The sequence below is a fragment of the Sphaerulina musiva genome, assembly GCF_000320565.1.
Source record: "Sphaerulina musiva SO2202 unplaced genomic scaffold SEPMUscaffold_2, whole genome shotgun sequence".
NCBI classification, from domain to species: Eukaryota; Fungi; Ascomycota; class Dothideomycetes; order Mycosphaerellales; family Mycosphaerellaceae; genus Sphaerulina; species Sphaerulina musiva.
Genome location: NW_016017384.1, coordinates 1,887,893 through 1,912,108, shown reverse-complemented (window position 1 = coordinate 1,912,108; position 24,216 = coordinate 1,887,893). Strand labels below are relative to the sequence as shown.

The 24,216-nt window shown below is 53.9% G+C and overlaps 11 protein-coding genes across 11 annotated transcripts; 4 read left to right on the top strand and 7 right to left on the bottom strand.

Moving 5' to 3' along the window:
* Positions 1–451: 451 nt before the first annotated feature.
* On the bottom strand, positions 452–895 carry SEPMUDRAFT_147408 (uncharacterized protein). Its single transcript, XM_016904283.1, has one exon. It carries the CDS (start codon positions 854–856, stop codon positions 626–628), a length of 231 nt encoding a protein of 76 aa, XP_016763684.1. The 5' UTR covers positions 857–895; the 3' UTR covers positions 452–625.
* Positions 896–1,168: 273 nt separating this feature from the next.
* On the bottom strand, positions 1,169–2,780 carry SEPMUDRAFT_80411 (uncharacterized protein; the record flags this gene model as incomplete). Its single annotated transcript, XM_016910245.1, has 2 exons — positions 1,435–2,780; positions 1,169–1,359 (listed from the first exon to the last, which is right to left on the bottom strand). Coding segments are annotated over exons 1-2 (870 nt in total), but the record flags the coding sequence as incomplete, so codon positions are not given.
* Positions 2,781–2,983: 203 nt separating this feature from the next.
* On the top strand, positions 2,984–5,677 carry SEPMUDRAFT_131223 (DUF300-domain-containing protein). The gene is made up of 2 exons (XM_016902406.1): positions 2,984–3,268; positions 3,451–5,677. The coding sequence occupies exons 1-2, from the start codon at positions 3,172–3,174 to the stop codon at positions 5,487–5,489; spliced, it is 2,136 nt and encodes a 711-aa protein (XP_016763682.1). The 5' UTR covers positions 2,984–3,171; the 3' UTR covers positions 5,490–5,677.
* A 9-nt stretch (positions 5,678–5,686) lies between these two features.
* SEPMUDRAFT_80405 (mitochondrial DNA replication protein YHM2) lies at positions 5,687–7,437 on the bottom strand. Its single transcript, XM_016910244.1, has 4 exons — positions 7,039–7,437; positions 6,503–6,875; positions 5,863–6,408; positions 5,687–5,800 (listed from the first exon to the last, which is right to left on the bottom strand). The coding sequence occupies exons 1-3, from the start codon at positions 7,253–7,255 to the stop codon at positions 6,051–6,053; spliced, it is 948 nt and encodes a 315-aa protein (XP_016763681.1). The 5' UTR covers positions 7,256–7,437; the 3' UTR covers positions 5,687–5,800; positions 5,863–6,050.
* A 779-nt stretch (positions 7,438–8,216) lies between these two features.
* SEPMUDRAFT_147406 (citrate synthase) lies at positions 8,217–10,133 on the bottom strand. The gene is made up of 2 exons (XM_016904282.1): positions 9,911–10,133; positions 8,217–9,835 (listed from the first exon to the last, which is right to left on the bottom strand). The coding sequence occupies exons 1-2, from the start codon at positions 10,031–10,033 to the stop codon at positions 8,531–8,533; spliced, it is 1,428 nt and encodes a 475-aa protein (XP_016763680.1). The 5' UTR covers positions 10,034–10,133; the 3' UTR covers positions 8,217–8,530.
* A 618-nt stretch (positions 10,134–10,751) lies between these two features.
* SEPMUDRAFT_147405 (uncharacterized protein) lies at positions 10,752–14,169 on the top strand. The gene is made up of 3 exons (XM_016904281.1): positions 10,752–11,590; positions 11,696–13,597; positions 13,663–14,169. Exons 1-3 carry the CDS (start codon positions 11,465–11,467, stop codon positions 13,939–13,941), a joined length of 2,307 nt encoding a protein of 768 aa, XP_016763679.1. The 5' UTR covers positions 10,752–11,464; the 3' UTR covers positions 13,942–14,169.
* Positions 14,170–14,884: 715 nt separating this feature from the next.
* Positions 14,885–16,884, bottom strand: SEPMUDRAFT_80397 (delta-12 desaturase). Its single transcript, XM_016910243.1, has 2 exons — positions 15,592–16,884; positions 14,885–15,534 (listed from the first exon to the last, which is right to left on the bottom strand). Exons 1-2 carry the CDS (start codon positions 16,610–16,612, stop codon positions 15,083–15,085), a joined length of 1,473 nt encoding a protein of 490 aa, XP_016763678.1. The 5' UTR covers positions 16,613–16,884; the 3' UTR covers positions 14,885–15,082.
* A 950-nt stretch (positions 16,885–17,834) lies between these two features.
* On the bottom strand, positions 17,835–19,394 carry SEPMUDRAFT_147404 (UROD/MetE-like protein). Its single transcript, XM_016904280.1, has 2 exons — positions 18,548–19,394; positions 17,835–18,474 (listed from the first exon to the last, which is right to left on the bottom strand). Exons 1-2 carry the CDS (start codon positions 19,308–19,310, stop codon positions 18,053–18,055), a joined length of 1,185 nt encoding a protein of 394 aa, XP_016763677.1. The 5' UTR covers positions 19,311–19,394; the 3' UTR covers positions 17,835–18,052.
* A 605-nt stretch (positions 19,395–19,999) lies between these two features.
* On the top strand, positions 20,000–20,812 carry SEPMUDRAFT_105799 (uncharacterized protein; the record flags this gene model as incomplete). Its single annotated transcript, XM_016900593.1, has 1 exon — positions 20,000–20,812. One exon carries the CDS (start codon positions 20,000–20,002, stop codon positions 20,810–20,812), a length of 813 nt encoding a protein of 270 aa, XP_016763676.1.
* A 145-nt stretch (positions 20,813–20,957) lies between these two features.
* SEPMUDRAFT_154349 (uncharacterized protein) lies at positions 20,958–22,185 on the bottom strand (the record flags this gene model as incomplete). Its single annotated transcript, XM_016907557.1, has 4 exons — positions 20,958–21,619; positions 21,722–21,768; positions 21,888–21,906; positions 21,969–22,185. 4 exons carry the CDS (start codon positions 22,183–22,185, stop codon positions 20,958–20,960), a joined length of 945 nt encoding a protein of 314 aa, XP_016763675.1.
* A 315-nt stretch (positions 22,186–22,500) lies between these two features.
* On the top strand, positions 22,501–23,739 carry SEPMUDRAFT_105797 (uncharacterized protein; the record flags this gene model as incomplete). Its single annotated transcript, XM_016900592.1, has 1 exon — positions 22,501–23,739. One exon carries the CDS (start codon positions 22,501–22,503, stop codon positions 23,737–23,739), a length of 1,239 nt encoding a protein of 412 aa, XP_016763674.1.
* Positions 23,740–24,216: the final 477 nt, after the last annotated feature.

The window sequence follows — 24,216 nt, the reverse complement described above, 5'->3', positions numbered from 1 at the left end:
AGGAGGAGGAGGAGGAGGAGGAGGAGGAGGAGGAGGAGGAGGAGGAGGAGGAGGAGGAGGGCGGAGAGAGAGAGAGAGAGAGAGAGAGAGAGAGAGAGGGAGAAGAGAGGGAGAGAGAATGCGAGATGTTTCCTGTACGCTAGCCCGCTAGCCTCAAGCTGGGTTATAACTGTGATCCGCTTTCAGTCTGCTCGTGACGTACTGCTGTAAGTGAAGTAGGCACACAAGACCACCCCTCCTAGTAGGCATACACTACTATCACCACCTCTATCACTACTACTACTACTCCTACAAGTACGGAAGAGTTTCCATCTGTTCAATAAAATAGTGTGCGCCGCGCTATAAAACTACAATCAATAGACCCAGTCTCGTCTCGTTGGGAAGGAAGCAAGCCAGCAAGTACAAAACGCTACAAGTTTCCCACCATATGATGATCAAATCCCAAACACCCTTAACCAATGAATCATCATGTCATCCTGAAAGAAAAAGAGTGCAGTAGACAATACGAAAAAAAGAAAGGCCAGCGGAAGACATCAAGTCTTGCGTGTTTGTGAACAATCAAATCACAAATTCTCAACTCAGCTCCACTCCACTCCACTCCACTCCACTCCACTCACTCACTCACTCAACAGTCCACCTCACTCAACTCGGACAAATCCGTCAAATTCGGATCTACACATCGAATCGAGTGCCGACTGCTGACCCTTCTCGTCCCCCGTTTCGGTACGACGATGTTGGGTGGTGCTGATGATAATGACATGTACGGCACCGGCGGAAGTGGCATCCTGGGTGGAGCACTTGGAGGCGGAGAGTAGACCTCTGATACAGGAGTACAGTCTCGTGGACCGGGAGTCATGGTGCGGTAGTAGTGCTTGTTGTTGTTGCTGTTGTTGTTATTGTGGTGATTGTTGTTGTTGTTGTTGTTGTTGTTGTTGTTGTCCGATGAAGTAAAGCTTCGACGACTGCTGGTGCTGGGTGTTCGGGGACGTGTTGAGGGGAAGAAGGGCACATCTTCTTCATCAGCAGCAGTAGGAGGAGGAGGAAAGTCTTTCAATAGATCCATATCATCGAGGGTGAGGCTCATTTCCATGGTGAATTTGGGTTCGGATCCGACGTAATTGGTGTCGATGCCGTCATTCCAGAGCTGCTTGAATTGCGCCCAGGTCGGTCTCCAATCGGACTGCCAGTCGTGCACCTCGACATCCCCGTATGCCACGAGCTGTCTGCCACGCATGATGTGAGCAATGTCCTGGTGGTCGGAGAAGACTTCAATGGCATCCCACAGCGTTCGGAGACCTTCGCAGTGTACTCGTTCTTCTTGTGGCTCCGAACGAGCGGACCTGCGGCGGGACTTGAGAGCTATTGAAACAAGCTAGGTCAGCATTGGGTCAAAAAGAGGGTGGAGTGGAGTGGGAACATGTGACAAAAACTCACGCTTGAGGTGTGATTCGTTCTTGGCTTCAATCCACGACATCCAGCGTTGACGACGAGGGTAGGCAGTCTCGATGGCAGGCCTGATGCAGAGATCATACACTGCTTGCAAGTCACTGGAGCACATGTTGCCGGTGCCGGAATGTCCCGAAGATGTGGACGCAAAAGGCAAGATCAGATAAAAGTCGACACGGAATCCGAGGGCGGTCGAGCCCAGGTGGATATATGGCAACTGTTCGGGTCTAGGATGCAGACGAGCGCCAATGTACTTTTGGTACAGCGCATGTTCGACAGCATCAGGCAGAGCAGGTCCCAGCTGAGGGGTGCAGTTGACTGTGTATCGGAAGATCCAACTCGGTTTGATCATGGCCAGAGACGTAGGATATACTAGCAGCTCCTTGATTGAGGCAACATCATGATCCGGGTGTGTCTGTAGGCCGCGACCGGAGATGGTCAAGCCTGGTTGGAGGGGAACGGGCCTGAGAAGCGGACGCGAAGACGCTCGTGAGATGATGGAGTCGCTCCGCTTGATGCGTGTGTGAGGTGTGAATATGTTCAAAAAGGATCCTTGTTGTTCGTGTCGGAGAGACGAGCTCGATGCTTTCGCCGCCAGGGCTGTCAGCGACAGTCTCTTCCGCGCTCGATCAGTGAGATCTGGCGAAGCCGCTCTTCGTTTCGGCATTATTGATGTGTGTGTGTGTGTGTGTGTTGTTTGATCGAGCAGCTAAAGAGCGATGGATATATTAGGTAGTAGTGGTTCTACAGACGCAGCGAAACAAGACAGAAGGTGACAGATGAAATAATAATGTGAACGAGATGTACACAATAGTAGAATTATGCGGCAACACTGGACAAGTATGCCGAGTGATGCAGATTTTTATGTTGTCGTCGCAGATGGAGGCATTACCGTCTCTTTTGTAATAACAGAACTGCGCATTTGCATCAGAGCGCGCAGTAAACAAACACCGCAACGGACGACGACGGGCGTCTCCAGAGACATCCCAGCACCGACAGGCGTCAGTTTTGAGTTCCGCCTATGAAAATGGCTTCTGTTCGTGTGCTCGTGGCTGTTTCGAGCCGACTCCGGGATGTCCATGTCGCAGGCGGGCGACACAGTGGCCCCGTGGGCAGTGGAATCCGTCAGTCTCTGTGGTCAAAGAAGGAAAAAGGTTGGCCATGACATGGACCGACCGAGTGTCACTGTCCGTCCGGCCGGAAGCTGGGGCAGATGGCGGTCGTTGCATTGTCGCCTTGGCCGCTATGGCAACGCGAGGGCAATGACGGCGATGACGCCAAAGGAACTTCTCTGCCAGGCGGCGACTTTGTATGGATGGAGTTGTGGTATAGACAAGCAAGACGACGAAGTTGAAGTGGAGGAGTATGCTGTATACAATGTTGAATGCTGAGTGGGAGAGCGAACTACAACTAAAATGCAACTACAGCCAGTCTCAGCGGAGCGGGCCGCATCGACGGACACTCCGCCTGCCCTGCATTCGTCCATCATCATCCACAGAAATGGACTCAGCTACATTACATGTACTCGCCCACTGGAAGCATATGACCTCGCGTGGGTAGTACAGCACAGCACAGCACCGCACCACTTCATCGCCACTTGTCGGAGGAGCGAAAACAACAACCATGCGATAGAGTCGATAGCTCTACTGCGGACGCCAGGACAGATACGATCCACAGCAGAGGGCGAAGGCGAGAGCGCGAGGAAGAGCTAGGTTCGGCTGGGATATGACCGATATGAACACCATGGCTCATGTAGGTGGCCAGCAGAATGAGGAGGGTGGAACGGGCTCGGGTTTCGCACGCGCAGTCACCATCGTTGCCGGTCAGTACACGCACCGCTATCAGTCCTCTGTCTGCTTGCCTGGTGTGTGAGGGAGAGAGACAGAGACACGGAAACACGGAGGAGAAAGAGAGCGGCAGAGAGAAAGAGAGATTGGCAAACAGAGACAGAGAGACAGCCAAATAGTGATATGACCGAGACACACTGACTGATATCTCTCACAGGCGTGTCGGCGCTCGTGGCAAGTCTCTTGACGGTAGTCATCATCCTGCTCCAGGCCAAAAATTACCGCAAACCACTCCTGCAGCGCCATGTCATCCGCATCGTCGTCCTCGTACCCATCTTCTCCGCCGCTTCCTGGGCATCGCTTACCTCCCTCAAGGTTGCCTTCTGGATCGATCCGTTCCGCGATGTCTACGAGGCCTTCACCATCTACACCTTCTTCCAACTGCTCATCAACTTCCTGGGCGGCGAGCGCAGTCTGATCATCATGATGCATGGCAGACCTCCCGTGCAGCACCTCTGGCCGCTGAATCATGTCCTCCCCAAAGTCGATATCAGCGATCCCCATTCCTTTCTGCAGATCAAGAGAGGCATCCTGCAGTATGTGTGGATCAAGCCTGCCCTCGCCATCACCACTGTCGCTTGCAAGGCAACAGGCACTTTTCGGGAAGGCATCCTGGCCGTCGACTCGGGCTACTTCTGGACGGGTCTGGTCTACAACATCAGCATCTGCTGGTCCCTGTACGACTTGGCCCTATTCTGGGTGTGCATGACACAAGACCTGCAGCCTTTCCGACCCATGCCAAAGTTCTTGTGTATCAAGGGCATCATCTTTGCCTCGTGGTGGCAAGGCTTCTTCTTGTCCATCTTGGTCGCGCTCGGCGTCATCCCTAGCGTGGGTAATGGCTACACTGCCGACAACCTCGCTGCCGCCATACAGGATGCCCTCATTTGCTTCGAGATGCCCTTCTTCGCAGCAGCGCAATGGTATGCTTTCAGCTGGAAAGACTACGCCGACCAGACCATCAGCGATGCACGAATGCCCATACGATACGCGCTTCGGGATGCCTTTGGTCCGCGTGATCTGATTGAGGACTGCAAAGAGACATTCAGTGGCAAGAAGTACGACTATCGCAACTTTGACGCAGACGATAACGTGATGTCGCACGAGGAGTCATCCAGCCGAGAAGCCCGCATGCGAGAAGGAATGCGGTATGAACGAAACGGCCGAGGAAAGTACTGGGTCCCTTCACCGAATGATTCTCGACAACCACTTCTCCACAAGATCGCCCCCAGCAATGCACGCACAATGAGTCCCGGCGGTGGTAAGAATCGTTCAACCAGCAGCGGCAGCAAAGGGAAGGGATATGGAGCCACAAATGAAGCAGAGGAACCCGAGCTCGACCCGGAAGAGGAACGTCTTTACGGCAATGCTCGTGCACTCGAGTTTGGCGACTGGAATTATCCCGTGATCAACACTCACTACGCCACTCGCGAAGATCGCCTCTATGCCAACCCCACCACCATATCCGAAGCCACCAATCGTGCCATTTTACAACCTTCAAAAGAGCAAAGGCAGAGGCGCAAGTCTCGAATTTCCAACCTGAAAAGTGAAGTACATCAGCACAATCGTCCGGATTCCTCAGACTCGGCAGAAGGATCCTCCTCTTCCTCCAAAGGTAAAGGCAAAGTTTCTTCCGCTCTTGCAAACGTTCCTGTCGTGGGCAAACTCGCACGCCACGACTCCTCCGACTCCGCCGCGTCACACTCCTCCCAGCTCGTCGATCTCGTCGTGGAGGATCGTGAAGCTGAAGCCATTGACCGAGTGCGGGCTCGCAAAGAAGGTGGGCCTGGCTGGAACAGTGTGGAGCAGAAACATTTTGTGAAGACCTATCCCGGTCAAGAAGAGGCCGAGAGCGTGCGGCACGGTTTCAATCCCGATAAACCTGAACAAGAGATTACCGATCAGAACCACACCCTTGACGATCCTTTTGCTGTGGGCGACGACGATGACCGAGATCGGTTCCAGCCGGTATCCCAGCAAAAAGGTAAAGACGAAGTGGAACAGGATCAGCCTTGGGAAGAAAGGAGATATGGGCAGGATGGAGCTCAAGACGATCACGGAGATCGATGGTTTGGAAAGGGCGATTTCGACGATGATGGAAAGCTCAAGGCCCAGGAGCACAGGAGTAATGGCAGCAGTCCTTTGCCCAGTCCTCTCTTCGAGGAGGAGAGGAATGCTTGGGGCGCGGGAAAGTGAAGTGCAATATATACTATCCAAGCTGTTGTGGTGCTGTGCAGTTAGCGTTGGCGTTTTGGCGATTTTGGAGAAGAATGATTTCACTCGAGATACTAGCATCTCGGGTGATACAAAGTTACATGTATAACGAATCAGGGATCGTGCTGTCTCTCTCAGGTACTATATGAGTAATCAAGCCTTGTGAAGCTGAAAGGGTCCTTCGACATGTTGAGAATGTGACAGGCGGAGATTCCAGAAAGATCGAACGTGTGTTGGCGAGGCAATAATGGGAGCAGTCAAGTCTTAGTACCGGGCTGCTTCTTCTCCAAGACCTGTCGCAATATTAGCAGCGAAACTCACTCTCGCCCAGTCTCCAGGAAGTGAGAGGCAGTACAGTGTGGATTTGTCGTTAGCTAAGGCAAGTACATGGAGGCGCCATGTCCCGACACTCTCGAGACTGCGCTCTCGCATCCTGTATTCCCCCTAGGTAATCGCGTTCTTTACGCCCATTGTCTAATATCACAACATTTGATGATTCCCATCCCAAAAAAGTCCACAGCCCTTATGAAACTCCTCGCTAAATCAGTGCTTCGCTGTCACAGCTTCACCAGTGGCCTTCTCGACCATCTCCTTTGCCATGTCACCCAAGGCAACCATGCACACCGTCTGCCACACCCCCAGACCAATGCGTGGCGCCACACCGCGGTACAGACCCTTGATACCAGACGAGCCGTAGATGTACTTGAATGTGTTGGCGACAGTCATCTTCTTGGGTCGGTTGGGGTCCTCCTTCTTCGACTGCATCTCGACACGGATCACCTCAATTGGCTGGTTCCACGCGCTGAGTCCTCCTCCAATGGCAGAGGCCAGGATACGTTCGGGCGCGGACAGCTTCTGCGAAGAGTCGGTCTTTCCGGTGACGCTGCGAATACCGTTCTCACTACGACTCATGTGTCAGCTTTCGTTCTGTTGCCCTTTTTCACTCCCAACTCTCTCGCGCGCGGCATGATGATCGCTCGTATCGTCGGACTTACGCAACTCTGCTGAGACCGAATCGTGAACCCCAGTTGGTGACTTGTCGCACCGCCACGGCGTTCACACCCTTGTTGATACCAGCAATGCCCTCTGCTCGGTAGATGCCCATGAAGGTCTCCATCGTGCCCGGGGGCTTCACACCGCTGACAGCTGCCTTGTGTTTCGTCATCTCCACCGTCTTCATGCACGTGCAGAAGCCCATAGTCGCGTATGCCTGAGCCAGACCGCCCGTCATACCTCCTGAGATACCGGCCACGAAATTGCTGGCGCCAAACGATTTGGCATAGTACTCCGCCTCGGAGGCCACAAAGAGGAGCACGGCGCCCTTGGTGGAGGCTTCGATCCAGGCCCATGGAATCAGACCTTGGTAGACTGTTGGGAGGCAGAGTCAGCAATGTTCGCGTTGCTACTTTCCTCTTGCCCTGACTTGCTTTCTCTCTTTCTCTCTCTTTCTCTTTCTCTTCCTGTCTCTCTCACTCGCTCGCTCTCTCACTCTCACTCACTCTCAACGCCATACGCGCCTTTCAATACTTACAGCCAAGGATACCACCACGGCTCCAAATCCTGGCAACCGCGCCAGCCATACCGTCGGAACGGTTGGCGGCCATGGTGGTCTTCATGACCTCGAGCGGCTGGCCCAGCGTCGTCACCTCGAACAGGTTCAGACCAGAGCCCAGCAGCAAGTTGCTGAACTTGACCGGCTTCTTCTCGAGTTTCTGGCCACCCGCAGGCGTCGTGACTGCCGAAGACATGCTTTGAGGGAGGGAGTGCTGGTGTTCAGGGCCGGACCAAGGCGACAGTGTGGCTTCTTTGCCTGGGGGTGTGGGTTGGAGATGGAGATGGAGTGGAGTGGGAGGGAAGAGGGTGTTGGGAAGGGGGAGTGTGAGCGAAAGCGAGAGAGTGTGAGAGAGAGATGCGCTGGCAGAAGGTCGATGTCCTCGGCGTTATCAGATCTCAGCTTCCCACAAGCCCAGCTAATTCAAGCAAAAGAAACGCGGCGGGAGGATCGATGACCTGAAGAGAGTCTGAGACGAGACAATCTCCAAACGGGCGACGCTATCGACAAATCACGTCTTCGGACTCGGCTTTCTTCCTGTTACAGTCTGACAGCCTACAGGATTTTAATATTGTCGTTCGATGCGCTGAGCTCGTCGTTATCGGACATGTGAATTATTCTTCCTTTAGCGCCGGGATTCCGCGCTGGGGAGCTCGATGGCGATGAGGCTGAATGACTGACTACCCTCCCTGTGCCTGTGCCTGTGCCTGTCACCTCCTACCTGACACTACTCTCACTGATTATGAGCATTTATTACTACATGTACCCTCTCCTCAACACATCTCTGATCTGCATTCCCCGATTCCCTCAACTCTCTATTTGTGGAGGCTCTGCGGTGGAGTCTCCGACTCGGTCCCGTCTCGTCTGTTGTCCGTTGTCCGTTGTACGACTAGCCTCACTAGCACACCTCAGCTTCTGCACATGTCCCGAGAAATCGTGAGATTTTCAATTCACCATTTCTCACCAACTCGCCATGGGGTGCCGTCTGCACCATTCCCCCTTCTTGTACTCGGACGTGCCTCTGCGCGAAGCCGCTGTATCGCGTCACTCCCTGCCTCAGGGGTACATTGGCACGTGAAACGACATTCGGAAAACGAAAACGACCACGACCACGTCCCGACACATGACTGTACTGCCGAGACACTCTCTGAAGCTAGGAGCAAGGTAGGTAGGCACTGTCGCCCGTGAATGCATAATCGTACATACAGAGGAGAATGATCTAGCTGGGACACTTCGCTCTGCTAGGCTCTCTTCTAGCCATTCCTCCTCCCAGAAAACGCTCTATGTAGACACTAGAAGCTTGTGTTACACGTGCACCACGCTGTGATTCACCTTTGTACTTCATCTGCAATAACCCAGATCAATGCCCTGTTCTTCTTGATTCTGTGCCACCGCCGTCGCCGCCGAGTAGAGCGAGTGCGCGCTGGATGCGCGCGTCCTTGCGTGGTCGGCGAGGCAGTGTATAGGCAGTTCAGAGCTTAGCTCCGACGAGCTTGGCCCAGGCCTCGGTGCTGAACGACTTGGGTCGCTCGATGGGTGCGCCAACAGCACGGTCGATGATGAGCTGAGGAAGGACTCCAATCGCTCTGCTGACACCGAAGAGGACCGTGTAGAAGTTCTGCTCCGTCAAGCCGTAGTACTGGAGGAGAACACCAGAGTGGGCATCGACATTGGGGTATGGGTTCTTGGTCTTTCCGTGCTCCGTCAACACGCCGGGGGCAATCTTGTAGACCTGGGAAACGAGCTTGAACATGGGGTCATCTGGCAAATGCTTGAGAGCAAACTCGCGCTGAGACACGTAACGTGGGTCAGTCTTGCGGAGCACCGCGTGGCCGTAACCGGGCACAACACGGCCACCCTTGAGCGTGTCCCACAGGTACTTGGTGATGTTCTCGTCGGAAAGATCAGAGCCGACCGACTTCTTCATCGACTGCAGCCAGTTGAGCACTTCCTGGTTAGCAAGACCGTGAAGTGGACCGGCGAGACCGTTGAGTCCAGCAGCGAGCGAAAGGTATGGCGAGGACAGTGCGGAGCCAACCAGGTGAGTGGTGTGGGCAGAGACGTTACCACCCTCGTGATCGGTGTGGATGGTGAGGTAGAGGCGCATCAGCTCAACAAAGTCGGTGTTATCGGCGAAGCCGAGCTGGTTGGCCAAGTTGTAACTGTAGTCCTTGTCCTTTTGCACGGCGGGGACCTTGCCATCTTTGTATACGTTGCGGTAGATACGAGCAGCAATGGTGGGGAGCTTGGCGATGAGGTCCATGCTGTCCTCGAAGGTGTATTGCCAGTACTCGGTCTTCTTCACGCCCTTGGCATATGCCTTTGCGAACGAGGACTCGTGCTCGAGAGCAGTGACGGCGAGCGAGAACTGAGCCATTGGGTGGAGGTCGGACGGGCAGCGGTCGATGAGCTCGGTCACGAAGGATGGGACATCGGATCGAGCAGCCCATTCAGCAGACAGGTCACGGACCTGCTGCTCAGATGGGACCTCGCCAGTGAGCAGAAGCCAGAAGAGACCTTCTGGCAGAGGCTCTTGTCCACCAGGTGCCTTGGGGAGAACTTCCTGGCACTCGGGGATTGTCCTGCCACGGAAGCGGATACCCTCCTCAGCGTCGAGGACGGAGCCTTCCCACACGAGCGACTTGATACCGCGAGCACCACCGTACACCTGGTCGAGGGTCACCTCTCCGACCACCTTGTTGCCATAGTCTTTACGCAGCTTCTTGATCTGCTCGATCTTCTCTGGAAGCTGTGCTGCGAAAGTCTCCTTCAAGGTCTGTCAGGGGCACCAAGGGTTAGCCTCTCCTCATCGGACTGAACAGACGCGACCTCAGTCTCGACCTCGACCTACCGCGCTCTTGCTAGGTGTGGCATATGTCCTCCGTGCTGAGTTGACGGAGCGCTGGGCCCAGGTCGATTGGGTGGCCATGCTGCGGCGAAGCGCAAGGCGCGACACGCTGTTGACTGCGGCCATCTTGAGTGAGAGCCGAGGGTGGTGAAGAAGATAAGGAGAAGAAGAAGAAGAAGAAGAAGGGCGAGCGCGCGAGTGGTTGGGATTGAGAAGAGGATCGGTGGATGAGTGAGCAGTGCAAGATTTCCGAAACTACCTGACCAGTCTCACACGTTTGTTCACGGCCGGGCCTTCTCGGGAGTCGGGTGGACGGTGCAGTACTGTGCTGAGTTCTACAGGCCGGCGGCACTGGGCACTGTGGGCAGGCATAATGATCATTATTGCCTCAACAGCATATGAAGACGGGGACGTGCCACGCACACGTGTGTAAGGTAAGGTAGGTAGCGGATGCAGATTGTCTATACCAGTAGGTGTGCATGTGCATCAGGGAGGAGTGCACGACAGAGGAGAGGCGGCATGGTGGGCATGAATATACCCCGTCGTACAGGCACTCAGGTAGGGTACAGTAATCGTAGCTCGGTCAGCATTGATTTCCCTAAGCTTCTCTTCCGTGGTCTCCGCACGGCGCACGCACGGCGCACGCACGGCAACAATGAATAATCAATTTTAGGTACCTGTACCTGAGGGCCTGAGGCTGAAGAATATGTTGGTTTGGTCACGGGGGCTTGGCATGTTCCGCAACTTACCTGACTTACCTACCTACTCACCCTGACCCTCACCCTCACCTTCACCTTCACCTTCACCTGCACCCTCCCTCACCCTCTCCCTCACCCTCACACTCACTCACTCAGCATCTCCGTCATCACGCAGTGCCCGCCTCACGACACTCTCCCTCCGCGCTCGTGCGTGCGTTCACCACCGTGGCAATCGCGTGTCGCTGTCGTCACTTCACAAGCGTCGTCGTAGTGCTTTGCAGAATCTTTCACAGTTGGCACCTCGAATTCGAGGCCACCTTCAAGCACGCTGTCGCTTCGCTACGTTCTAGGTCGCTTTGCCTCCAGAGTACTAGGTACAGGTATACTTCGACAGCGCAGTATCCCCCGACAGCGCTCGCTCGCTCGCTCGCTCGCGCAGTGCCTCCCGTCGACACCACGCCGTCGCCGGTCGTCTTGCGCGATCAGGAGTACACACGACACCTTCACCTCTTCGCAGCACACGATAATCTCGTGCTCCCCTCCGGACGTACTGTCGCCGCCACCAGGACCCTCCTATTATCAGGCGAAGACGTAGGCGCCCCTCTCATCCATCGCGGGTGAGTCAACAAGAGACGCAGTAGACATCAGGAAATCGCGGTGCCACAGACACAACGCGACCGTGTGCTGAAATCGGCATTGCACTTGTCACCGAGGCTTGAAGTACAGTCTCTCGTCGCTGAATCTTCGAGCTGACCGCCAGTAACCTCAGTAGCCTGTAAACGGGGTGAAACTGCCGTAGAGCGTAGCCAGATTCCGCATTCGTCAGGTCTTCCAGCAAGGAGAGTAGAGTAGGCCGGTCATGATGGCGCTGCCCAAATTAGATGATCTTGACAACCTCCTCGCGTCGCTGAATCAGCTGAAGCCACCGGGAGCGAGCAAGAATAAGATTCAGACCATCACAGCACTCAGTGTGAACAACATCAAGGTATGTAACGGGCACTTCTGGACAGACTCGATACCACATTTGAGCAGATGGATATCCAAATGTCACCCCCGACACAATTGCAGGAAACGCTAACCCATGTCACAGGCAGAGGTGTCCATTGTGCAGTGTCTCTATCGTGCACTGAAGAAGGCCCCCGTCACACATAAGCTTGGTTCTCTGTATGTCGTTGATAGTGTCGTCCGACAATGGATCGAAAAGGCCAAAGTCGCCGGACAGGAGCTGCAGTTCGATGGTCGCGGTGAGCCGGGTACATATTCAGCTGCCGTGAAGCGTGTTACGGAGTTGATGCCAGCGCTGTTTGATGACACTATCAAAGGCTTGCCCGCAGACCAGAAGCCCAAACTGGAGAACATGGTCGCTATCTGGGAGCGTGGCAACACGTTTCCCTTGAAGCTGCTGCAAGACTTCAAGTCCAAGCTGAACAGCATACCGAAGCTCAATGGTGCGCCCAGCCAGCAGACGGCCGCACCGAACGTGAACGGAGCAGCAACGCAAATGACAGCCTCTTCATCAACGTCGTCAGGTGAGAAATATGTGGCTCCCCGCCCGAGTAGGCCCCTCCTTACTCCCATCGGTTTTCCCCCAGGACATGTGTATGATCATGGGTTTTTGCCAGGAAGATTTAAACCCGGACAAACCAATGGCGCGCCCAATCCAGCCACGCAACCATCTTTTGATCCGCGGAGGCCGCAGCCACCACAACCTCCGCAGCTACCACCATCCCAGCCAACCACGCAGGACACAGCTCAAGCGGAGATTCATGGCATTCTAGCAGCACTGGCCAAAGCCGGTGTCGCTACAGCACCAGCAACTACCCTCGCACCGGGGAACCCAATAACCCGCCCTCCGCCTCCTCAGGTTGGCCAGGTTCCCCCGAATATCGCCGAGCTACTTGGGCAAGCAGGACCTTCAGTGCCGCAGCCTCTCCCACAGATGGCACAGCCGTCGCCATACGGATACTCAGCGCCTTCGTCGGCGCCGCCAATGGCGATTCCTGCGTATCAGCCCCCGCAGCAGACAATGTACTGGCCACAGGCGCCTTATGCGCCGCAGCCGCCGCCTTCAATTCCTCCGCAGTATGCAGTAGCACCACCGCCACCACCGCAAGCGTCACAAAGCGATCCGCTCGGTCCACTTCGTGGCATCTTGCCCGAGAATATCCTGAACGACCACGACAAGCTCGTTCCAGCACTCAAGCTCTTGCAGGATCTGCAAAAGGATGGAATCGCGCCTGAGAAATGGGGGCCGGTCCTGGAGGCCTTCCAACAACAGTATCAACCACGACCGCACGCATTCGGTGATCGCAACAGAGGTCGCAGTCGAAGTCCTGAGCGCAATGGCTCAGGTGGCAGAGCAAGCCCGGTATATGGCACCTACGAGGATCATGCTGCCAAGCAAGGCGACGGCGGCCGTGATGTTCGCAATGGTGGATCCGGGGGGCGTGGACGTTACAGACAGCGCTCGCCCATGCGCTCCGGCCTAGGGCAGCCCACTAATGGCAGACCGATGCAGCCCAAGAACATCGGCTATGACGAGTCACTACCACGCGACAACATCAAAGTCTTGTCACGCACCTTGTTCGTTGGAGGCGCGAATGGAACACAGCAAGAGATCCAAGAAGTGTTTGAGCGTTTCGGTCGCGTGCAAACGTGCATCGCCAACCGTGATAAGCGCCACGCCTTTGTCAAAATGACCACACGCGATTACGCATTGGCCGCTAAGCAAGGCATGGAAGAGTTGCAGAATCGCAACGACAGAGAGGTCATGAGTGTTGCTCGTCAAACCAAGTGGGGCGTAGGATTTGGGCCACGCGAGTGTTGCGATTATCTGCGTGGTGAAAGTATCATTCCCATCAACAAGCTGACGGAAGCCGACAACAAGTGGCTTCACACGGCCGAGTATGGCGGTACAGGAGGCAAACCACTGGAAGGAGGCATGGTGCTGGAAGAACCTGATATCGAGATTGGCGCGGGTGTGAGCAGCAAGGTATGTGATGCGCCATTCGTGATGCCCCCAAACAGAATTACCGTATACTGACAATATACGTGCAGGCCATGAGCAAACGCGTGGGTCCAGACAACAACGCACAGCCCAAGCACCACCAGAAGGAGAACGGTCATGGCCGCGGTCGTCATGGTCGCAAACAGCACCACCACAACGACCGAGACCAACAATACGCTGGTGGATACAGTGGCGTGTCTGGCGGGCCATCTCCTCTGGACTACAGCTCTCTAGCACGACCGGAGCCCGTTGCTGTTGCCACTCCACCTGCGGTGCCAGGCTTCGGCTTCGGCTGGGCATCTCAGAGCACCCAGCATCCTTACCGCTGAGGAGGTGTCTGCATCGCCCCAACATACCTACGAACCAGGCGCCGTGTGACAAACTGCCCGTCGCACATGCCTGGGCTACTCTCTTTGCAGTGCGACGCTTCAGCATAGCGGAGGACCATTGTAATATATACATGTACCTACCTTAGTACTTCGAGTCACAGTGAGCAGTCAGCTTTCTGCGGGCCTTATGCGTATTCAAGCCAGCCAGCTACGGCTTTTTGGTACGAGGCATAACCTCTTTTCAATTTCTTTCTTTTCCTTCTTTCTTCCCTTTCCACGTTGTGATGATGTATGTATGTCAAGTGTATCATGTACATTGCTCCCTCTCTCCCTCTCTATTTACCATATATATATGTATATGGAAAAAGGTTAAGAGTGAGTAGGTAGGTAGGTACCTCAGGGAAGACTAAGATATATGGTAAGGTAATGTATTTATACAGCGTTTGCCCAAGTGAAAGAAAAGAAAAAGGGCTTGACTAAAACTACTTACCTCTCCCTCTCTCATCAATCACATCTCATCACATCTCATCTCATCCCGTCGTCAGACTCTTATCTCACCTCACCTCACCTCATCTCATCTCAATCTCATCTCACTCTCACTCTCACTCTGACTATACGGTGATTTGTTGGGATGTAGACACACATCAGCCGAGACAAGACCAGACCAGGTACTGCTGGAAAGGTGCGTTGGGACTCTTCTCCTCCTCCTCCTTCTCCTTCTCCTCCTTCTCCTCTTGTATAAGAGTGTTGCAAGACATCTCATAACATGGGGAGAGACGGCCGATCGGTGGGTTATTCAAGCTCTTGCAAGCTCCAAAATCTAGCCTCCAAGGCTGTGTTAGGTAGTCTCTGATCATGTGCGTCGCTTTGTTTGGTCAGCGCCTCCGCACTTGTTCAGAACTTCCTACCTGCTGGAGAGACTTCTCTCCACTTGTGAAATGTATTCATCGTGCACAATCATCCATTATTTGATTCGGATGGCTCTAGATCTAGTGCTGTGTTCATATTTTCACCTCTGCCTAACCAGGCAAAACATCATTTCCCTGCTCTAAACGCCGCGCTAAGAGCGCATCAAAACCGTCCCAGAAGCGAAGGACTGGGAATGACACTGTATCGATATCACGCACTGCTTCCTCGCAGTCTAATCACTATCGTCGCCCACCATCATCGAGCTCTTTTTGGCGCCTGGCGCAGCCATCTTCGCGGGTGGTACACCGAGACCATTTCGGTTGCGGAAGAAGAGAACTTTGGAGTGCTCGCCGGTTGCGCCCTCGTTGGGCTCGACCCATTGGCACCATCGAGCGCTGCTCCACATGGACTGCACAAATCCGAGCGAGCCGCCTTCCACATTGGCACGGTAGTGGCGTCCCATGATGGGCTTGATGGCCTCGGTGGCCTCGTCTGCGTGGTAGAAGGGGATGGTGGAAACGTAGTGGTGGAGGACGTGGGTCTCGACGATGCCGTGCATCAACGAGCGGCCGATGAAACCAAACTCGCGGTCAATGGTGGCGGCGGCGCCGCGAGTGAAGTTCCACGCATCACCAGTGTAGTGGGGAAGCGATGGGTCGGTGTGCTGGAGGTATGTAATGGCGACTAAAGCGTCGTTAGCAGATGGATCAATCTATCCGGGAAATCATCATCTCCACTCACCAAGCCAGTGGTTCACCCACAGGTATGGGAGGATGTACCAGACCAGAAGGTTTTGGAAGCCATAGGTGCGGCCCACAAGAGTGAGAATGGACACGGTGATGGCAAGACCCAGGTCGGACAACAGGATGAGATGCTCATCTTTCCTCTCGTACAATGGACTGCTGGGCAAGAAGTGGTTGACGCTACCATCGCCGTTCTTCTTTCCCACACCCTTGCCTTCCGGCTGCTTCTCGTGGTTGTTGTGGCCCGTCACATTCTTGAACAGGTACAAAGGCCATCCTGCAAGCTGCTGGCCCAGAAGCATGGATGCGGTGTAAATGGGAGTCTCTTCGAGCAACTCATGCATCTCGTGAAGGCAGGCGCCCATTCTGGTGGCATGCTCCTCTCGGGTGCGTGGCAGGAAGACCATGTCACGCTCCATGTTTCCAGTCGCCTTGTGGTGCTTGCCATGACTGATCTTCCAGCTGAAGTAGGGGACCAGTAGTGCGGAGTGGCACACCCAACCGACAGTGTCATTGAGCACCTTGCTGGGGGAAAAGGACTGGTGACCACACTCGTGGGCAAGGACCCACACACCAGTACCGAAGCAGCCCTGAGCGAAGGTATAGAACGCCCACAGTCCCGCTCGGAGTGCGTATGAAGGCACATACTCCGGAGTGCAGAATTTGTTGAAGATGTAGAAGGTTGTAGCCAGGAGAGCGAAGTCCCGGGCGACATAGCTGAGGCCTCTGACGGCAGATCTCTCGTAGCAGTGCTTGGGAATGGCATTGCGGATGTCGTTGATGGTGTAGTCGGGTAGTTCAAACTCATTGCCATACGTGTCAATCAGCTTTTGTGGAGCGGACTTTTGCTGGAAGTCTTCCACCGAGCCCAGGGATGATAGCGAAGTCGACGAGGCCGAAGCAGTGGGCGAGTCGTCCGGTGTTCCGGCGGTGGAGTTGGAGCCCGTCGAGGGCACAGAGTCCATGGTGATGGTACGCCGGACAGCCGACTGCTGCTGCGGCAGAGCGGTCGTGCTCATTGTGCCGGGTATTGGATAATGTGTGTGTGTGTGGGGTGAAGATGCGGTCGTAGTAAAGACAGTGTGTCCTTTCGGGAAGCGAGGGAGGGATGGAGGGAGCACACGAGAGTGCAGTATGGGTGGGCGAGAGGGAGAAGCCAACGAGACATATAAAGCCCAGCGAAGGGAGGCGTAGCGGTAGTGCGGTAAGGTAGGAGGTAGCGGTGGCGTTGGGAGGGGAGGGAAGTGAATGGACGAGGGCGCAGGCGAAGGCGAAGGCGAGGGAAGGGGATCTGGATTCGATGTCAATGGATTTTTACTTTTTAATGGGGAGAGTCAAGAGCGAAACCTTAAAATGGTAATCGTCTTGGCAGGCGCGACCCACTTTTGGTCAGATCCCAACAGAACGTTGGTTTCGAATCGTTCACCGGCTTTCGAGGGATTATAATACAGTATTTAACTGGAACTAGATAGATTTACCCTCATCTCTCGTCATTCATGATCAACTATGGACCGGTGTGAATACCGAATGGAATTATTGAAATATCCCCCTCTAGTCCGGGCACATGGGATTAGGAGAGTACCTCCTAGTTCCCAGCTGCAGTTGAGAGAGAGAGAGAGATACCTCCAGAGAGACAGAGCTCTACAGTAGAGAGACAGAAACTTGAGACGCATTTCTCCACGTTCAATGTGGGTCCCTTGCCCTGCACCACTGTCCACCGGCACTCCAAGTGGGTCGCTCGTTCTCGTTCTCAACTCTCTCACCGCGCATGCACTAAGCCTTATCAGATGATTGGCTCGCTTGCATAGCTGCTGGATGCAGGGCCTGGTCTGCGCGGGGCATCTCTACGGGTACCTTAGTGAATACTGCACGCGCGACCACGTGAGCACGCGCGACACGGTTCACGACGTATCTCTCTCGACGCCGATCCATGCAGTCAGTGTTCGGGGCCAACCTGACAGGCCCGATAGCAGAGAGGAGAGACTCAGCAGAGGTGACAGTTTGACAGCGTTGGTGGGTGGTGGAACATAAACTGACGTGGGAATATCATGGACTTAATGCGCGCATTCTTTTCTGCTGTTGAGATGTACACTGCCCCATTCTACCCATATGGCACAGGTGGTACGAAAGAGTAGACTCTGTGGAATCATCACTGCCCAAAACGGTTTGCTTCTCCAATCAAAATGAAGGCGGAGGGAGTGCTGTTGCAAAGAATTGCAGAAAAGGTAACCGGTTGATGATGGATAATGACGCTTTTCATTCATATAGGATACATCCTGCTATAGTCACACGCATGTCAATCCTGCTTCTGGATTGGATCAACATCCAGCCGAGTTGAATCGGGACGGCGGCTATCACATGCTTTCTTTTCACATGCGGGACGGGTCGGTGTCGCACAAGAGCTCACCTACCTACCTACCTCCTATCTACCTAGGGAGGTAGGTACCGTCCTTCGTCCATCAAGGTCGGTTCGGCCACAGCTCGTGGGCCACATCTTGCACCAGCTTCAGCTTCGCAAACATCTTTTCCTCATCCATGCCGTCGGCGCCAATGGCGACACTGGCAAACCCACACTGCGGACTGATTCCCACATTCTCCATCGCCTGCTCGACACTTCGTCCCTGACCCTTGGCGATGATTTCTGCTGCCTCGAGTACACGGCTCTTGATGAGCTGCCGCTCCTCCAGCTGCGGGTCCTTTGTCGTCACCACTCCGAGAACGACGTTCTTGTGCTGGGGCAGGAAGCGGAGCGGTTCGAATCCTCCCGAGCGAGGGTTGTCGTATTCGAGGTAGAACGTGTCGTAGTTGAGCGTCTTGAAGAACTTCTCGGCAATCACTTCGTACGAGCCCTCGCTAAAGTGCATCGACTTGGAGAAGTTGCCTGTCTCATGTGTAAGCCAGGGCAACAAGACCTACCTACACAGCACCACGACTGTCCTTTCAGCAACGCTTACCTCGGCAGATGTGTAGTCCCACGTGCAGATCCGCTGGTCTATCGGCGATGCAATCATTATGCGCCTTGAGGTACAGCTCAAACAGTTTGTCCGTATCCTCTCCATCCTCTCGCAAGCCCTTCAACATGTCCTCGGAGCAGAAGTATGCCAATGTGGGGTCGTCAATCTGGATGTTTCGAAGGCCCTCATCGTACAGCGTCTTGAACTCTTGTCGGTATGCAGCTGCCAGGTCGTCGAAGAAAGCCGAGTCGGAGGGGTACACACTCGTATCGTAGCACTTGCCTGGCGCAAGACGCAAGTGGAAGTAGCAGGGCGGTGGCATCGTGAACTTGGCCTCCTTCCATTGGTCTTTGGGAAGATTCTCGCGAAGCATCTTCCAGTTCTCGAGGTATGGGCTCTTGCTGTACTTGATCTTGCCCTTACACACCGCCGCCATGGGATACTGTTTCCCAGCCTTCTTCAAGGCAGCAATGGGCGCTGCCGACAGTCGAGCAAGCTCCCATGGCACGGGGCTGACCTCTTTGAAGCCATCGAGCTTCTCGAAGAAGCCTGAGAAATAGTACTTTCGGTCAAACTCGCCCGAGCACAGTGCCCGTACGTTGTGCTCTTGTTGCTTCTTCACAATCGTGGCGATCTCGGCCTTCTGAACGGTCTGGAGCTCTTCGGGAGAGATAGCCCCCGCATCTGCCTTCTCTTGTGCTTCTGATACCGCAGCAGGTCGGATCAAGGACCCAATGTGGTCAGCATGGAAAGGAAGCTGCATCGTGATGGAAATAGGGGGGATTGATGGTGGACAGGAGAAGCGTGTGTATGTGTGAGAGCCCACTAGCAGGAAGGTAGCATTACCTGTACCTCTTATTTATTGCTCCATGTATGGATTACTACCTATATACCTACCTTTAGGTACCTACTCAGGCCGCCCTACTCCGCGCCAATGTCGGGTTGTGGTGCTGCAAAGCGCGCGAGCAAGCAATCAATGCTGTCCGGGAAACGATCATCAGACCAGAATTCACGGCATTTGCACTCGATACAACTGCCGTGCCGTTGTTACCGCTCTCACATGGATTATCTATCTGCAAAACATCAGCGGAGGTGCGGATTTGAGGACGACGGATCTTTTTTGGAGACGTGGTGCGGGGCAAAAGGAATTCTTCTTCCTTGCTGGAGCAATTTTTGCCTACCTAGAGGTACAGGTACCTTAGCAAAAGATTGTCGGAAACAATGATCAAGACGGGATTGTGCAGAATCAATGAACATAGAATGCTGCCACCAGAAGCCATCGCCACCAACTACATATTCACGAGTGTGTTATTCGAACGTGTTATCGAGTCGTGTACCATCATTCACTCGACGTGCGATTCTTGTGATCCCCGTCTACAAAAAGATGTGCCCCGCAGCCCCTCAACGACAGTGTCTCGATGCATATGCCCTCTTCTTTCGCTGTGAATGGCCATGTCTCAACAACAATATACAGAGGACTTTACACCACGGCCAAGCAACAACAGAACCAATACTAAAGAAGTCGATCATCAAAGCACTACGGACGATGAAGTCTCGAGCAGATTTGATGCCATTGATGCCATTGATGATGATGATGGCCACTCCCAAACACAGCTCCAGGGCCCTGGTCCACTCAAGCTCCCAGGGTCGAGCAGACCCCTGACTACACCGAACGCGAAGAAGTCGGTCAAGAAGTATAATAATGATAATAATAATAACAATCATCCTTTCTCCTGGTTCCGCAAGACCATGCCTGACGCGATCCGCGACAGGGGAAGCATTCCGTCAAGCTCTCCCAAGTCGACACGGAGTCCTGGGCGGTTGTTGGATACGTCGGTCTCGTCGACTTTCTCCTGCAAGAATAACAATGCAGTATCGACTTCTCCGATGAAGTTCACACGGCATCATTATCGTCCTCTGAGTAGGCATCACGGCAGACCGAATCCTGTGGCTGCTACTCCAGAGGAGTCACCAAAGTCGCAAAGGAGGAGTGAGTCGCCTGGTTATGTGACTGTAGACGACCTGAGCGAATGGAGAGGTAAGAGACCTGACGCCCATACGTCCGAAACACATGCCTCTCCGGGGCAATTGCATGTCGCTAGAGAGGTAGACCACCGAGATGACAGTGCAAGTCTATCCGGGTCCAGCAATACGAGCTCAGATAGCTTTGAACGAGCTACACTTTGCTGGGAAGCAAGTGTTGGACCGAAGAGGTCTGACAGCTGCCCTGGTCAGTCTGTCGTAGACCAGAGACCCACAAAGTGAGGTAGACTTGCAATCTTCAAGCGAACAAGAGGTGTATCTAGACATGTCTAGAGAACGAAGCTTACCACATGCCATGGACTTATTGACAGACCCGACAGTGCCCGGGAGCAAGATTCATTGCCCATAACCTGATTGATAGTCATCATCATACCCAGTACTTAGTATATTGAGAACACGCTTCATTCGGCACATCATTCCCATCATCATCCAAATCCGTCTCAAAATGCACAATCGCATCATCCACTTGCGCATCCGTCTTCATCGCACACGCCGCATCCGCAAGTTGCCCCAAAGTAAGACCACGAGGACTCTGATAAAATCGATACTCGCCCGTATTCCTCCTCCCAAACACCTTGGAACATCCCGTCCACGCTCGCATACTCCGCGCCCGCGGGCCACACGCGTAAAAATTCCGCCACGACGCCGGCGCAGACCAGTCAAAATTGGCATTCTGCTTGAGCACGAATCGGCATGTAACATATCCCCCTCCTCCTCGGTCTCCTCCTCCTTCTGCTCCGTTTACATGCGACTTGCGTGTCTTCCCCGCCCAGACGTCGACTTCGCGGGGCAAGAGAGGGTGACGCACATAATCTCCCACGCGCAACTTGAGAGAGGACAAGGGAAGACTGAATCGCAGTCCAATGTGCTCGGACGTGTCGACGACACGTTGAAAGGACCTCCCCACTGCGCGGAGGAGAAGCAGCTCGCGTAGGGGGAGGTCGAGGATGATCATTTCGAGGAGCTCGTAGATGCTTGCTACTCTGGAGCCGGATCCGGGGGATGATGGTGGTAATGGTAATGGTGAGGCTTTTTGGGGAAAAGCCATATGAGTACAGGTAGGTCAGGTAGGTAGGTATAGTAAGGATATGGGAAATGTGTGCACGGGCATTCGTGTGGTCGAGGGCTTACCGTTATGGACTTCATTATCGGCTCCTGGAGATACGGGAAGATCCATGCTTTTGCAACGGGGAGTTGTCTGGACTAGATTGTAAATTATGAGATTGGGTTGTGTAACTTGTGTTTCTTGTGTATGCGATATCGCCGGAACGAGGTGTTTACATCATCTACTACCTACAGTACATTACTTAAGGTACCTAGATACAGTTTTATTAGTAAGTCGTGCACGTGCAACGAGCCAACGACAACCATATCATACCTCCTACAGTATATGTAACTTGAATCCTTCTACAATCATCGCCGATCGATCTTCTCTTCTTGGACTTCATCAACAATATTGCATCCATACCACACTGCCGGGGGGACTCACCTATAGGAATCATAAGATGGACGTTCGCCGTGCTCGAATGCGACCATACGGACACCCGTATCGGCAATATCTGGCCCGAGACTGGTATTGATTGACCAAAGGACATGGCCAAGACGGTGCCTTCAAATCCTCCCTCCAATACATGTAGTCTTTGCTATGCCAACCAAAATGATGCGAGTCACATTACAGGAAAACTACATCACACGCGGCGTGAGGAGGGTGTAGTAGGTTCATAAACATCCTAAATGTCAACCACGCCATGACTCGCTGTCGGCATGTGAGACCCATGCATAACATACAGTATTGTATCACGTCGTAAACAGAAAAGCAGTAAACATCTTCTTCACCAGAAAGCCTCTTTTCCGCCGCCGCTTCTTCTTGCTGCACTTCGAATTCCAATCACAGACTCATACCGGTGACCATGAGCGACTTGCAGTGGGAACCTCGGGACCACCGCCATAACAGAAGTTACAGTATTGCTGCCAGCACACGCAGTGAAGTCGCCACAAGACACAGTCGCTTTTCTTGGTGGCAGATCATGGACCAGAGAGCGCGGGATAGAATCAGTATCGGGGACGACGCCCGACCATCTCTCGATGCGAGCTCATCTGATGCCACACACACTCGCCCAGAAACCTCCACCCGGACAGATGCAAGCGACGATGTTGCATCGCTCTTCGAGCCAAGGATCAATCTTCATGACGACTGGTCGACACCACCCACGAGTGCAGTACCGCCCTCGCCAAGTAATATTTTCCCTGCTGCGCTTATACCGTGCAAAAGTGCTGCTTCGACTGGAGCCTTTGCTACTTTCACTGGCAACCTCGTCAATCCACAGCTACCATGGGGATCCCAATCAGCACTATCGCCAGTCAACCTTCTGCCGCTACAGCAGACACGAGCGAGAAAGCCTGATATCCGGCAGAATGCTTTGGCAAGAAAGTCGGCAAGCTCTGGCATGCTCTACCAGACCTATCAAGCCGAAGATCGTCTCGTGGATCGAAGAGATCGGCTTCGCTCCGAGGTGAGGGCTCTCCGCCATAAAACTTCCCTCCTCGATGAGACATTGAAGCAGACTGTGCATCAGCGTCTGGCACTCCACGAGGAGCGAGACGCGATGAGCCTTGCCAGCAGCTCACCGATAGTCCCAGCGTTGGATCCGAAAGTAACGATTATGGACCGAGGGAGAACTGTACCTCGCTCGGACTGCTCAGCAGCTGATAGTGTTCTCTGGCAAGCAAGCGCGCCGTCCGCTTTCGGAATGGCGGCCAAAACAAATGGGCAGCCAAAGCCAAAAAGACCTGTCCTCTCATTAGATATACAAGCAGCACAGGCTACAATGGGCGTACAAAGGAAGCCGTATCAAGTCAGACAAAATTCGAACATCAGTATTGCGCCGCATATTGTGAGCATCTCCAAGACAAGACCAACCAACGCTACTCCACGCTCTGCGGATCCGGCTCTGCGAAGGTCGACATCATTGCCAGCTTTTACAGAACTTCCAAGCAGAGCACAGACGTCAACCATGACGAAGTATGACCACAAGGCATTACGAAAAACGCAAAATCTGTACAACAAACTCACAGAAGGGAACACGCGAGGCTCTGCCTCGCACAAGATCACTGGTCTATGGAAAAACGTTCGAATGCGGACGCGGTGACAGGGCCATACCAGTATTTGTACAAAAGAACCTGCCGACTTTTGGAGTACCCAACAATTCGATCGCTTGCTGCATCACTAGAGAGTCGACTTGGCTGGACCAGTCTCACTACCGTCTGCAAACTTCGCCGTACTGCACACTACAGGATCAATCTCCCTCCTCCTCCTCCTCCTCCTCCTCCAAGAGAGAGAGAGAGTATCAAGTCAGAAAGACCATGCCCTCGCCGCTCCCAAGTAATTCAACCCACAGCAGATCAGAGCACAACGCCAATCACCCTCGATCAGAGAATATCACGACTCGATCCATAATTCCACTGCTACTATCCGAAAGCAATATACCTAGGCAGTCAATCTCCCCTAAGGCCCGCAATCGGAGAAAAAGAAAAACTGGAAAAATCTCCCCTATCCTCCCACTAGGCCAACAAACCACATCAAGACCGGAATGGATGAATCTGAGCTAGCCAGCCAAGCCAGCCAA

Bases quoted from the DNA above. Each gene is read 5' to 3' on its own strand.
- SEPMUDRAFT_147408 (XM_016904283.1), bottom strand. From the start codon at position 856: ATGACTCCCGGTCCACGAGACTGTACTCCTGTATCAGAGGTCTACTCT.
- SEPMUDRAFT_131223 (XM_016902406.1), top strand. From the start codon at position 3,172: ATGACCGATATGAACACCATGGCTCATGTAGGTGGCCAGCAGAATGAG. The intron at 3,269-3,450 runs GTCAGTACACGC...TATCTCTCACAG, and splicing joins CGCAGTCACCATCGTTGCCG to GCGTGTCGGCGCTCGTGGCA.
- SEPMUDRAFT_80405 (XM_016910244.1), bottom strand. From the start codon at position 7,255: ATGTCTTCGGCAGTCACGACGCCTGCGGGTGGCCAGAAACTCGAGAAG. The intron at 6,876-7,038 runs GTAAGTATTGAA...GCCTCCCAACAG, and splicing joins CCGTGGTGGTATCCTTGGCT to TCTACCAAGGTCTGATTCCA. The intron at 6,409-6,502 runs GTAAGTCCGACG...CATGAGTCGTAG, and splicing joins TTCGGTCTCAGCAGAGTTGC to TGAGAACGGTATTCGCAGCG.
- SEPMUDRAFT_147406 (XM_016904282.1), bottom strand. From the start codon at position 10,033: ATGGCCGCAGTCAACAGCGTGTCGCGCCTTGCGCTTCGCCGCAGCATG. The intron at 9,836-9,910 runs GTAGGTCGAGGT...TGCCCCTGACAG, and splicing joins CCACACCTAGCAAGAGCGCG to ACCTTGAAGGAGACTTTCGC.
- SEPMUDRAFT_147405 (XM_016904281.1), top strand. From the start codon at position 11,465: ATGATGGCGCTGCCCAAATTAGATGATCTTGACAACCTCCTCGCGTCG. The intron at 11,591-11,695 runs GTATGTAACGGG...CCCATGTCACAG, and splicing joins TCAGTGTGAACAACATCAAG to GCAGAGGTGTCCATTGTGCA. The intron at 13,598-13,662 runs GTATGTGATGCG...ATATACGTGCAG, and splicing joins GCGCGGGTGTGAGCAGCAAG to GCCATGAGCAAACGCGTGGG.
- SEPMUDRAFT_80397 (XM_016910243.1), bottom strand. From the start codon at position 16,612: ATGAGCACGACCGCTCTGCCGCAGCAGCAGTCGGCTGTCCGGCGTACC. The intron at 15,535-15,591 runs GTGAGTGGAGAT...ACGACGCTTTAG, and splicing joins GTGGGTGAACCACTGGCTTG to TCGCCATTACATACCTCCAG.
- SEPMUDRAFT_147404 (XM_016904280.1), bottom strand. From the start codon at position 19,310: ATGCAGCTTCCTTTCCATGCTGACCACATTGGGTCCTTGATCCGACCT. The intron at 18,475-18,547 runs GTAAGCGTTGCT...CACATGAGACAG, and splicing joins GGGACTACACATCTGCCGAG to GCAACTTCTCCAAGTCGATG.